Source organism: Procambarus clarkii, chromosome 71 (assembly GCF_040958095.1).
Source record: "Procambarus clarkii isolate CNS0578487 chromosome 71, FALCON_Pclarkii_2.0, whole genome shotgun sequence".
Classification (NCBI taxonomy): domain Eukaryota; kingdom Metazoa; phylum Arthropoda; class Malacostraca; order Decapoda; family Cambaridae; genus Procambarus; species Procambarus clarkii.
This window is the reverse complement of record NC_091220.1, coordinates 11,285,957-11,298,890: the sequence shown is the minus strand read 5'-3', so window position 1 is coordinate 11,298,890 and position 12,934 is coordinate 11,285,957. Positions and strand designations below refer to the sequence as shown.

The window sequence follows — 12,934 nt, the reverse complement described above, 5'->3', positions numbered from 1 at the left end:
TTTTGTTACACATGGGCCATGTAATGCCACTACATGCATTTTGTTTACTGTGCTGCTACATTTTCCTTTATACAGTATATTGCCAAGAGTAAGAGGCCGTACCGAATGTCGAGTGTCATTTAGTGTATGTTTTTCATGTATTTGTGATTAGTTTGATACTCCAAGCACAAGTGCCTCTCAAGAGTCTGAAAGTGGGGAAGATGGAATAGGTTGCCATGGTGTAATTTATTGCAATAATTGTTTAAACAGTTTTTGATGCTTGTGTTTTTTGCTTCTTTGCAGAAAAAGAACCTCTGGGAGAAGATGAAGGGTATGTATTGGCTGTATTGCCACAGTGCACAATCATTCTAGCTGGCTAAATATATAGGCTGTAATTTATAGAACAGTTTGTGTCTTACAGTATTAATGGTAACTGTTGCTGTCATTGGTGTCTTCGACTGTTGTTTTACCAATACGTTCAAAACTCTGGTTCAATATATTTCTATAAATTTCTTGATGTGTTTTCATATTTTAGATCAAATGGTATTACTTTCTTTAGAAGCTACTGTATATGTTAAAACTTATTCTTAATGCTAAAGTATTGTCCATTTTTATTCGTGTTTCATTCTTGTTTACAAAATTTCTGAAAATAAAATAAATATAAGGCTCTGCTCATTTATTATATTATTATATTTTGTATTTTTTTTAATAGATAAAACTTTTGGTGGATTAGATGATGGAAATAAATCTGGCATGGACTCTGGTGCATCAGGCCAACCTGGCCCACCTGGCACGTCCAGCAGTGATTCTTTACGCCGCTCTCCTGCCCGGCACATACCCTCAAGATCGTACAGGTGCGCACTATATTAAGTATGCCGCATTTCAATTTAGAATTGAAATGCATTGGATTCCCTCAGAATTTTCAGTAGAAAATATTGACAAATACAAGGATTAGGCTGCAAATATCAACACAAAAGCATGCTTGCCAAAATACCTCAAAAGGATGAAATGCATATTTGTATATATAAATTAGTTGTGGTAATATTTTAAAGGAACATGTTTTGAAATATTTGAAATATTTCTACTTTAAATTATACAAGTTCTCAGTTACACACAGAGATCACACTAATGTGATGCATCAAATGAACAAATCCACAAGAGCCGTGATGAGGATTCGAACCTGCGTCCGGGAGCATCCCGGACACTGCCTTAATTGACTGAGCTACAACAGGGTTAAAAGGGTTGAAACTGAAGTTCTACTGAACCTACTGGATCCCGTAGCCTCTCCGAGGCACAAACCAGGATTTTACACAACCCCCCCCCCCCTGACCCGAGCTATGTCAATAGCTCGGGTGCGGGGGGGGGGGGGTTAGGAGAAAGGTCTGTTGACATGGCTCAGGTGCAGGGGGGGGGGAGTTGTGTAAAATCCTGGTTTGTGCCCCGGAGAGGTTACGGGATCCAGTAAGTTCAGTAGAACTTCGGTTTCAACCCTTTTAACCCTGTTGTAGCTCAGTCGATTAAGGCAGTGTCTGGGATGCTCCCGGACGCAGGTTCGAATCCTCGTCACGGCCCTTGTGGATTTGTTCATAAGTTCTCAGTTGATTATAGGAAATGCTCTGATCATGGATACTTAAATTTTCATGTGATAGAAAAAAACATTACTCTATAGATGGAAAAAAAACCTGTTCTTAGAAAACAGAGGTTTTAATTTCTAGTGTTTGTGTTTTCAATGTTGCTAATATCTTAGTTTCAAAGTTGAAACTGAAAGAAACTGAAATAATTAATTGATGAAATTATTGTCTTTCCAGAGATGATAATACAAGGGACCATCTGGACCACGACATGTCTGCACGTGACGGCAGGATGGGTCAACATGAACAAAGTAAGTTATAGTTAGCTTCCATGGAAATGTCAAACACATCTTAAATATTTTTCTTAAATCATTCAACTGAATCATCACCTCTGAATTTCACCACCTTTTTAGCATATATGAGAATTTAATATGCACTGTATTCTGATAATCTATAATACCTGTAGCATTTCTGAGCCATTGTTATTGCTCCTTATGCAAAAATGAACATACAGTAAATATATTTGCGGCAACTCGTGCGCCCCGCCCCGGGCGCCCTACTGGCCCCGGGAGCGTACGTCACGGGCAAGATCGTATGTGCCTCAGGGTAGTAACTGTACTGTACTAAGTAACAGAGTAGGTTGATATTCTATACCAGTGTGGCGGAGTACTTTTAACCCCCTGGCCTTGTTGTTGGTTTAGATTCAGCTATTCGGAACTAAAAGTTCCTTTGGGATGTTCCACTTATTATACCACGCAACAGCCAGGTCCTCATAAAGTTATAAAAATTCAGAAAAATTTGTTTTACTTGTAATATTGCTAAAATGCAGTGCCAAGATCACAGGAAAAATAATAAAGAACATTATATGTGACTTCCTTTGGCCATGGTGAAGCCTGAAAGTTTATGCACAAGTTTATTTTCTCTAAAGGAGCATGAGGGGGTTTCACGATCTATCTTGAGGTTATCTTGAGATGATTTCGGGGCTTTAGCGTCCCCACGACCCAGTCCTCGATCAGGGCCTCCTTTTTGTTACCCCCCTCCCACCCCCCCACCCCCACGGAGCAGCCCGTAGCAGGTGTCTAACTCCCAGGTACCTATTTACTGCTAGGTAGCAGGGGCATCAGGGTGAGGGAAACATTTTGCCCCTTTGTTTCCGCCTCCACTGGGGATTGAATCGGAAGCGCTGTCCACTCGGCTGTTAGGCACCCGATGATGCGTTGATATCCCAAACACTGGACAAGTGCAGTGGCTAATCTGCGTCAGCTGTGAACATCGTAAAGCGCTGTGTGTTCACTGATATCTCGACATTGTACATAGTCTTTATTACAGTCGGATCTTCTATGATACTGTCTTTACAATACTATAACAGTTGCTTATATGTTTCATAGTTTTTAAGTAATTCTGTGGACAGAAGTTGAACAGCAGTACTGTCAGCTCGTGTTGCATGCACCAGCCGTGGTTATTCAGTCAGTACGGAGGCCAAGAACGGTGTCCACGATTTATTTTATTTTTATTTTTTTTCAAAATGGCCTCTGTTTACTAGAGGCCTGAGAAAGCAGATGTGAGCCCTGTGCACCCATGGGAGTTTGAAAATCTTATGATGTACTCTAATATTTTACCTGATAGTATGCACAATCTGAGCATAATTAGCCCCCCCCCCTCCTGTTGGGATGAGCAGTCAGTGGGTTAAACACTCTCCTTCACCTGACACTGGTGCTATACACACTAGAGAATATCCAGAATGTTGACCCTGGTAGACCCCAGGCCCGACTAGGGTACCTTCTTGAGGTTATCTTGAGATGATTTCGGGGCTTTAGTGTCCCCGCGGCCCGGTCCTCGACCAGGCCTCCACCCCCAGGAAGCAGCCCGTGACAGCTGACTAACACCCAGGTATCTATTTTACTGCTAGGTAACAGGGGCATAGGGTGAAAGAAACTCTGCCCATTGTTTCTCGCCGGTGCCTGGGATCGAACCCAGGACCACAGGATCACAAGCACAGTGTGCTGTCCGCTCGGCCGACCGGCTCCCGGCTCCTGTCATTTTTCTAAGTAACATTGTATCAAAAATATATGTAAATAGTGTGTTCTGCCATTTGCCATAACAGAAACTTAATATTGTATTTAGTTTGAAATTATAAATATAACAAACTTTGAATGGCATGTCACTTGAGTTGTTGCAAACAGGACCCAGTACTATATTCTGGAGCAATTAGATCCAGTAGTTAAACAACATCAATGCACTGAATTAACACTAGGAAATATGTATTATTATTTTGTTAACATACCACTATAGTATTTTTGCATAAATATACAGTATATTGCAGTAACAAAAGACAAGGATCAATTTGTATAGAGTCTTTTATTGTTTCAGAAGGATACGGCTGGAGAGACAGTGTGTCAAGGTAAGTTACTCAAGTATGGTGAGCTGATAATTACCACATGCCCCCAAACCTTTCATCTTTTCTATCAATTCTTCCTGTTCAGTATTGACCATGACGACAATTTTGCAAGTTGGCTGTCAGCCACAGTTGTGATAAACATACAATATCAAATGATAAACATGATTAGTTTATCATTTGATCTGGTCCAATCACTTTATTTCTCCCTAGCCCCCGAGAACATTTTCTTCTTCGCCTCGAGACACTGCTACGTACTCTATGGTGTTTTCTGCAATTGGCAATATGTCTGGTTTGCTGAAATCCTTATTTTGCACAAACACACTTTGGAACTGTTCATAGTGTTTCACGCATTTCTTTTTCATTCTCAGTTACCTTGTTCCCCCATTCTGTCCCTGGAATTTATTCTTTACATACAGCTTGCATTTAAAGAATTTGTAGGAAAGGCCTGGATCTGTTTTTCATTTGTTTGCTGCCCCTTTCTCAAAGTTCCTTTCTGACTCGCTCCTCACTGTTGTGTGTTTGTTTCTTGCTTGTTTGTAGTGCTTGCATATTTAAGGGTTAGACCTCTTCCTGTAATGTACCTCTCCCTCTCCCGAGTGTGTGTGTAGCAAATAAATTCAGAAGACTCAAAATATCTTTTTGACAATTTAGATGAGCTTTTATAATGAAAGAAAGCTTGGTAAATGCCATTTAATACTCAGATGATGAGTCACAATGATGTGACTGAAGATATGATGACCAAAAATACATCACGAGATAAGAAATGACAACATTTTGGTCCGTCCTGGACCATTATCCTAACACACTACTTGATAATGGTCCAGGGTGGACCATTATCCTAACACACTACTTGATAATGGTCCAGGGTGGACCATTATCCTAACACACTACTTGATAATGGTCCAGGGTGGACCATTATCCTAACACACTACTTGATAATGGTCCAGGGTGGACCATTATCCTAACACACTACTTGATAATGGTCCAGGGTGGACCATTATCCTAACACACTACTTGATAATGGTCCAGGGTGGACCATTATCCTAACACACTACTTGATAATGGTCCAGGGTGGACCATTATCCTAACACACTACTTGATAATGGTCCAGGGTGGACCAAAATGTGGTCGTTTCGTCATTTTGTGATGTGTGGTTTAGTCGCCATTTAAAACTGACAAGTACAGTATGAGATTCAGCTAAACAATGTTGAAATTCCCATATCTGAATATTAAAATGATTCAGGAGTCATGATTGATATTGATTGGAAGTCAAAAAACTTGAAGTATAAATTTGCAGGATAAGGCAACAATGTTATCAGGATTCACTTCTAGAAAGAAGCCTTTGCAAAAGTATTTGAAGGACAGTAAAAGGACAGCATTGAACATATTATTGTTGAAGGCTTCGTCCTATTTGTGACATGTGGCTCAATATGAGGTACTGAAATGTATTAGAATATTTGAGATAAGCCACTGTGTGTTATATTGTAAAGTAAGGGAGCTTTTTAGTTGAATTTATTGTCTATCAATATTGTTGTATGGATTCCTTAATTAACTTGTGAAGTTTGTTTCCTGGGTTACGCTTCATATGCACTTCAAGACATTGGCAGTAAAGTAAGATAACCACATTCTAGATTCCAGAGTGTAAGATTCCCATAACTATTGAGTTTGTAACATCTTAAGTTTGTATTTATTATTAATCAATGATATTCTTTCAGGAATGACATGCCTTCCAACACATTTTCGTACGACTTCTCCAAACCACCTCCGGTATCGAAACCACCTCCGGTATCTAAGCCACCTCCAGTATCTAAACCCCCTCCAGTATCAATACCAACTCAAGAAAAGGTATCCGGGAAGTCAACAGCACCACTCCTAAAGAAGCTGGTATGTTTTGATTTGTATATCGCATTGGCTCTGTACAGTAGACCTTGTAATCCACGAGCAATGCATATACTGTTCCTGTATATGTGTGTGTGTGTCAATCCCAATCTTTTCTCACTCTCTCCTCTCTTTCATCTTTCACTTGTTGGTTGAGAGCTCATCATGGTAACAAGGCATGGAGAACAGCAGGGTCATTGTACCATTTGGGTGATAGTGCAGGAGAAAACTATTCAAGTGGTGTTTCTGATACCGTTCATATAGAGAGATCATTGATAAAAGGTGGAGAGTAGCGATTGTTGTGAAAAATATATGAAAACAAATTTGGCCCACGGAATCGGAGCCAAAACAGACGAAATCAAAACAAAAATGGCGGATGGGACAGGATTGGCAGTGGAGACAGCAAAGGAGACAGACTTCAAAGATTTTACTCGGAAACAATTACAAGTGGTGGTTTTCTAGGCAGGTTAGTAATAATTGAAGATTTACTAAGGGCTTATAAAGGAAAATGTCTTAATTTAGAACAAGAAAAGCAAGATCTCAAGAGCCAAGTAAATACTTATCAGACAGTATGTTGCAGCAGGATGTTACCTTGAGGTGCTTCCGGGGCTTAGCGTCCCCACGGCCCGGTCGTCGACCAGGCCTCCTGGCCTCCTTCCAAGCTTCCTGTTATTTTAAATGAGGTCATATTCCCAAGGGGTTACTCAATTTGGAGACGGGACAGAAAAATTAGGAAAGGCGGTGGCGTTGTTGTTGTGCTGGTGAAAGAACACCTAAAGGTGAAGGAAATAACGACTGCCAATCCACAAGAAGTTGACATAATAGCACTAGAGATCTGCCATGAGGATGATAAACTAATGATCATAAATGTATATAGTCCACCGCCAAGCAGCACATGGTCAAAGGAGGAGCTACATAGTAAACGAGAAGGTCTTATAACAATAATGAGAGAGATTATAGCGAGAGTGGATAACAATAGATCACGACTGTTGATAGTCGGCGACTTCAACTTGAAATCCATAGACTGGGAAGCATATGAAGCTAAAACAGAAGAATTTTGGACCTGTAGATTTGTAGACCTCATCCTGGAAACATTCTTGTATCAACATGTTAACACTTTCGCGCACCCCGCGCGCCACCCCTCCACACGGCGATATGGGCCCCAGCGTGTCACGGAAGCGCGCGTCAATTCCGAAAAGTGTATACTCTCTTCAACTTTGTCACCTCAATTTTCGTTCTACGAGATTAAATTTGGTATCATTGTGTTCGCAATAAAATTCTCTACAGCACTAAATGCATATAAACTCCAAAAGCCCAGCCGCAGCAAGCAGAGAAAGTGCGAACGAGTTACCCGGGAGCGCGCAAACGCGATAAAATGTTTTCACTATTTTCACTCTGGTCACCTTAATTTTCGTCCTAGGTCTTTCATTTTGGTCTCAATGGGTTCGTAATAGAATTCTCTAGAGGAATATTAGCATATAAAATAAAAAACCTGGTCACGCTCCAACCGCCGACGAGTTGAAGACGGGCCATGCGTTGGCCGCGAGTGAGCGCTCAGACGCCTTCCCGCTACACTCCCAATTCCCGCCCACATATGTTTAGTATTATTTCCTGGTGGTAATCTCAATTTTCGTGTTACAGCGCTCATTTAGGTATGAAAATGTTCCTAATAGAATTCTTCAGATGGATATGTGCATATAAGGGCCAATTGAAGAACAACATTAACTGTACAATACGGGAAAGTATGAACAAAAAGAAATAAATAAATAAACAATAAAAAAATTTGCACTTACCACCTCAGTGTTGTGTGTTGAACATGACATGGGTTGAACATTTGTTTTATCCACTCCACCTGCTCCTGGAAAACGTTTCCTGCACGGTCAACCCATGTTTTGTATAGGTGGAGTGGATGGTGGGAGTTAGTCTCACATGCTTGTACTTCTCCTGTACACTACTCAGCTTCTGCTTTTCACGCCTTTCTTTCGTAATTTTCTTCCTGGAAGGGCCTTGTTCATGATCACTATCCATCGTGAAGTAAGCGTAGATAGTTTCTGAAGCCGCAGTAAGAAATATAGCCACGGAAAATAGCCGAAATCTTCACACGTTTGAGACGCGAGGGGAGACGACACCGGTCACAACAGTGGAGCGAAAACAATGAGCCGATGGCGTGTGCCGCGACGCCTGCGGGCCACTAGGCGCAACAAAGAAAATGGGAAAACATCGGCGCGCATTTTAAAACCAGTCCCCAAAAAATCGGATAAAAACCTGATTTTTGGCGAATTTTTAAAGTGGATGACGCAATGCTGCGTCATCCCCGGCATTACCGCCAGTAAACTGATGACGCAATGCTGCGTCATCCCCGAGCGAAAGTGTTAAACAAGCTACGAGGATGAGGGAAGGGGACGTTCCCTCCATGCTAGATTTGATATTTACCAGGAAGGAGGAAGAGATATTTGACATTCAGTACCTTTCTCTCTTGGGTAAAAGTGACCATGTCTTTTTGGGAATAAAGTATGCAATGCGTTATAAGCTGGAAGAAAATAAGGAGGTTGAAGCAGTTGAAAAACCAGACTTCAGGAGAGGACATTATGGTGACCTTAGAAATTTTTTTAGTGAGTATAATTGGACAGACTTGATGCTAAGCAAGAAAGTGAATGAGATGTATGTCAAGTTTTGTGAAATATATGATAAAGGCACAAAAAAATTTATACCAAAACAGAGATGCAGAACTAGGAAACAGGATTGGTTCAACAGAAATTGTGAGAGGGCCAGAGACCAAAAGACACAAAAATGGAATCAATACAGGAAGAGGCCAAACCCCTAAACATACCAGCGATACAAAGATGCAAGAAACAATTACACGGCAGTGAGGAGAGAGGAAGAAAAATTTGTTGAAAAGGGGATTGCAGACAAATGTAAAACAGTACCAGGTCTATTCCATAAATTCATAAACAACAAATTGCAGGTAAAGGATAATATTCAGAGGTTGAAAATGGGAAATAGATTCGTGGAAAATGAAAAGGAAATGTGTGAAACACTAAACGAAAAGTTCCAAAGTGTGTTTGTACAAAATGAAATCTTCAGGGAACCAGACATAATAAGAATTCCAGAGAACAACATAGAGCACATAGAGGTGTCTAGAAACGAAGTGGAAAAAATGCTCAAGGAGCTAAGTAAGAACAAAGCAGTTGGTCCAGATGGAGTTTCACCATGGGTACTGAGAGAATGTGCACCTGAGCTCAGCATTCCACTTCAACTGATTTTTCATGCATCCCTGTGTACAGGAGTTGTAGCTGATATGTGGAAAAAGGCTAACATAGTTCCAATCTACAAAAGTGGAAGCAGGGAAGACCCCCTTAATTATAGACCTGTATCATTGACAAGTGTAACAGTCAAAATATTGGAAAAAATAATTAAAACTCGACGGGTAGAACACCTGGAGGAAAATGATATAATATCGGACAGACAGTATGGTTTTCGATCTGGAAGATCCTGTGTAACGAACTTACTCAGTTTTTATGATCCAGCCACAGAGATTTTACAGGAAAGAGATGGTTGGGTTGACTGCTCTATCTGGACCTAAAAAAGGCTTTTGACAGAGTTCCCCATAAGAGGTTGTTCTGGAAACTGGAACATATTGGAGGGGTGACAGGTAAGCTACTAACATGGATGAAAAATTTCCTAACTGACAGAAAAATGAGGGCCGTAATCAGAGGCAAGGTATCGGATTGGAGGAATGTCACGAGTGGAGTACCACAGGGTTCAGTTCTTGCACCGGTAATGTTCATTGTCTACATAAATGATCTACCAGTGGGATTACAGAATTACATGAACATGTTTGCTGATGATGCTAAGATAATAGGAAGGATAAGAAACCTAGATGATTGTCATGCCCTTCAAGAAGACCTGGACAAAATAAGTATATGGAGCAACACTTTGCAAATGGAATTTAATGTGAATAAATGCTATGTTATGGAATGTGGAATTGGAGAACATAGACCCCACACAACCTATAAATTATGTGAGAAATCTTTAAAGAATTCTGACAAAGAAAGGGATCTAGGGGTGTTCTAGATAGAAAACTATCACCTGAGGACCACATTAAGAACATTGTGCGAGGAGCCTATGCTACACTTTCTAACTTCAGAATTGCTTTTAAATACATGGATGGAGAAATATTGAAGAAATTGTTCACGACTTTTGTTAGATCAAAGCTGTAATATGCAGCGGTTGTATGGTGCCCATATCTTGAGCAGCACATCAACAAACTGGAAAAGGTGCAATGGCATGCCACTAAAAGGCTCCCAGAACTGAAGGACAAGAGCTACGAGGAGAAGTTAGAGGCATTAAATATGCATAAACTAGAAGATAGAAGAAAAAGAAGGATATGATCACTTCATTCAAAATAGTAACAGGAATAGATAAAATTGATAGGGAAGAATTCCTGAGACCCGGAACTTCAAGAACAAGAGGTCATAGATTTAAACTAACAGAACAAAGCTGCCGGAGAAATATAAGAAAATTCACTATTGTAAACAGAGTGGTAGACGGTTGGAACAAGTTAAGTGAGAAGGTGGTGGAGGCCAAAACCATCAATAATTTCAAAGCGTTATATGACAGAGTGCTGGGAAGACGGGACACCACGAGCGTAGCTCTCATCCTGTAACTACAGTTAGGTAATTACACTTATATTTATTTATATATATATGTATAAATGTTTCGAATGTCATCATCTTGAGACTTGAGGTGGATCCTTGCTAGAGATGAGGGGGGTGGGGTTTGCTTTAGAGAAGAAGTGACTGTGCTCTTCACAAGCATGCTTTTCCTTCACACTCAAAGTTAGATTTTGATATTGCTTTTATGCACTTTCTTCAATATAGATTTTATAGCTCCAAATCGTTTTGTATTAAATGAATATCTTTATAACAGGCTGAGAATGCAGTGAAAGATGAGGATGATGCGAAGGTTGCAACAGAGGCCGTTACTCTTCTCTTGAAGACTCTGAAAGAGTTCCACGAGAAAAAGGATAATACTAACACCGTGCATGTAAGTTATGAACTCTTACTCTGGATTTTGATATCTTTCATCATGTAATGCATTCTACAGTGTACTAATTATTTGTATATAGCCATTTTTGTCATCCTTAACAACATTTTTATTGGTTATAATGTTAGTAAAATAGAAAAATATTGTTTTTCTTATCTATATATGTATTTATATTCTGTTTTTTTTTTCATTTGCCCACAGCTGATTTCAGAAGCTCAGATTAAATTCAACATTGTATTGGAACTGGAGAAAGCAGCACAGATAGAAAGAGCCAATGCTGCTAGTAAGGTTCAAGAACAGACTGAACCTGAACCAGCCCAGACTAACATAGTAGACAATAATGTGCAGAATGATCAAAAGCCAGCACAGAGTTTTGACTCCGTAGGACAGAGTTTCAATTCTCCACCACCAAACTACAAACCTGCATCGCAAAGTTTCAAAGCGACATCACAAACTTATAATGCTACACAGCAAAATTTCAGCTCTACAGCACAGAATTATAACCCTGCAGCACAGAGTTATAACTCTGCAGCACAGAGTTACAACCCTGCAGGTCAAAGTTACAGCCCTGCAGCCCAGGCATTCACTCCAGCAGTGCAGGGTTTCAACTCTACAGCACAGAGCTTCAATCCTGCTGCACAGGGCTTTAACTCTGCAACCAATTATAATGCTGCAGCACAGAGCTATACTTCTGCTGCACAAGGTTATGGATCCCCAGCTCAGAATTACAATGCAGTGCAGGGTTACGGCGCTGCTGGATCAGCTTATAATCCCGCATTACACAGCTTCAATCCCGCAGCTGGTTTCTATGGTTTCCCACCGGTGAGTTCCAGTCTCTTATTTTACCATTTGTAAATATTTTTATCTTGACCCGTATAGTTTTCCTTTATTAAACAGTGCATGGAATAATTTAAAAGTTGTAGGTAACTGACCCCCACTTATTTTGTGTTTTACCTGTTAATTAAATGCTAGTGTGGTAGAAGTAATTGGGTGTAAATGCTTACCTATCAGTAGCTACAAGAAATAAGGTCTAACTCTTGTACACTGCCTCTAAGGCATTCTGCACTCTTGAACTTATAAATATTTTGACAGTCATTTTCTGTGTTGCATTTGTTCTTGAAGTTATTTATGGTGTTTTTACATCATCTTCTAGTGCATTTTAGTGCATTTTCTTACTTTTAGTGCATTTTACTTGTTATCCATCCTTACATAGTACAGTACTGCATAATGGTTTTTTTGAGCCTATGCTACACAGTCTTCCCAGTTTGGCACCTTGTTTGTTTATTACTTTGACTTTGACAGCTGGCAGGGGGTCTGCCAGCCGAGTGGACAGCGCTTTGGATTCGTAATCCTGAAGTTCTGAGTTCAATCCCCAGTTGAGTTGGAAGTAATGAGCCGAGTTTCTTTCGCCCTGATGCCCCTGTTCACCTAGCAGTAAATAGGTACCTGGGAGTTACAGCTGCTACAGGCTGTTTCCTGGGGGAGGGGTGTAACAAAAAGGAGGCCTGGTCGAGGGCTGGGCCGTGGGGACACCAAGCCCCGAAATCATCTCAAGATGATTTCGGAGCCGATGATTTTCCATTTGTATTTCCAGACTCCACTGATCTCTTCTTCTTTTCTCCGTCAATTTGACGGGACTGTCCTTGCTCATTTGTTGTTGGCTTCAGGGAGTTGTCACTGAGCTCGAGTAACTGTCGCTCACTTGCAGGGCTTGAGTTTTAATAATTAGTTTTTTTTTTTTTTTTTTTTTTTGGCTGGAAATAATTGAAGTATATTTTTGGCGTCAAAATGATGGCATAGTTTTGCTCTACATAGTCTGTCAATTTAGCAACCTATATGGGCTATATCCTGCTTTTTATATTTGAGACACCACTAAACCAAAGATTGTTTAAATGTTTGAAACTTTTTCAGTAATCAGGACAATGAGCAGACTATGGTTGCATGAATGGATGGCTGGCTACCAGGCAGGTTGGATGGATGGTGGGAGGAATGAATGGATGGCTAGCTGGTGGGGGGGGGGGGGAGCTGATGATGAGTGGAAGGAATAGGTTTGTGGGCAGGC

General features: G+C 40.5%; 1 protein-coding gene across 13 annotated transcripts in view; it reads left to right on the top strand.

Moving 5' to 3' along the window:
- LOC123745528 (uncharacterized) overlaps positions 1-12,934 on the top strand; it is a 103,184-nt gene that overhangs the window by 82,940 nt on the left and 7,310 nt on the right. For 11 of the 13 annotated variants that reach the window (XM_069312003.1, XM_069312001.1, XM_069312002.1 and 8 more), the window contains exons 11-17: positions 283-310; positions 692-833; positions 1,788-1,861; positions 3,921-3,951; positions 5,664-5,832; positions 10,756-10,872; positions 11,074-11,694. In XM_069312003.1, coding sequence (XP_069168104.1) covers positions 283-310; positions 692-833; positions 1,788-1,861; positions 3,921-3,951; positions 5,664-5,832; positions 10,756-10,872; positions 11,074-11,694 — 1,182 coding nt within the window. The remainder of the gene's footprint in view (positions 1-282; positions 311-691; positions 834-1,787; positions 1,862-3,920; positions 3,952-5,663; positions 5,833-10,755; positions 10,873-11,073; positions 11,695-12,934) is intronic. The other 2 variants (XM_069311998.1, XM_069311993.1) reach the window with 1 other exon arrangement.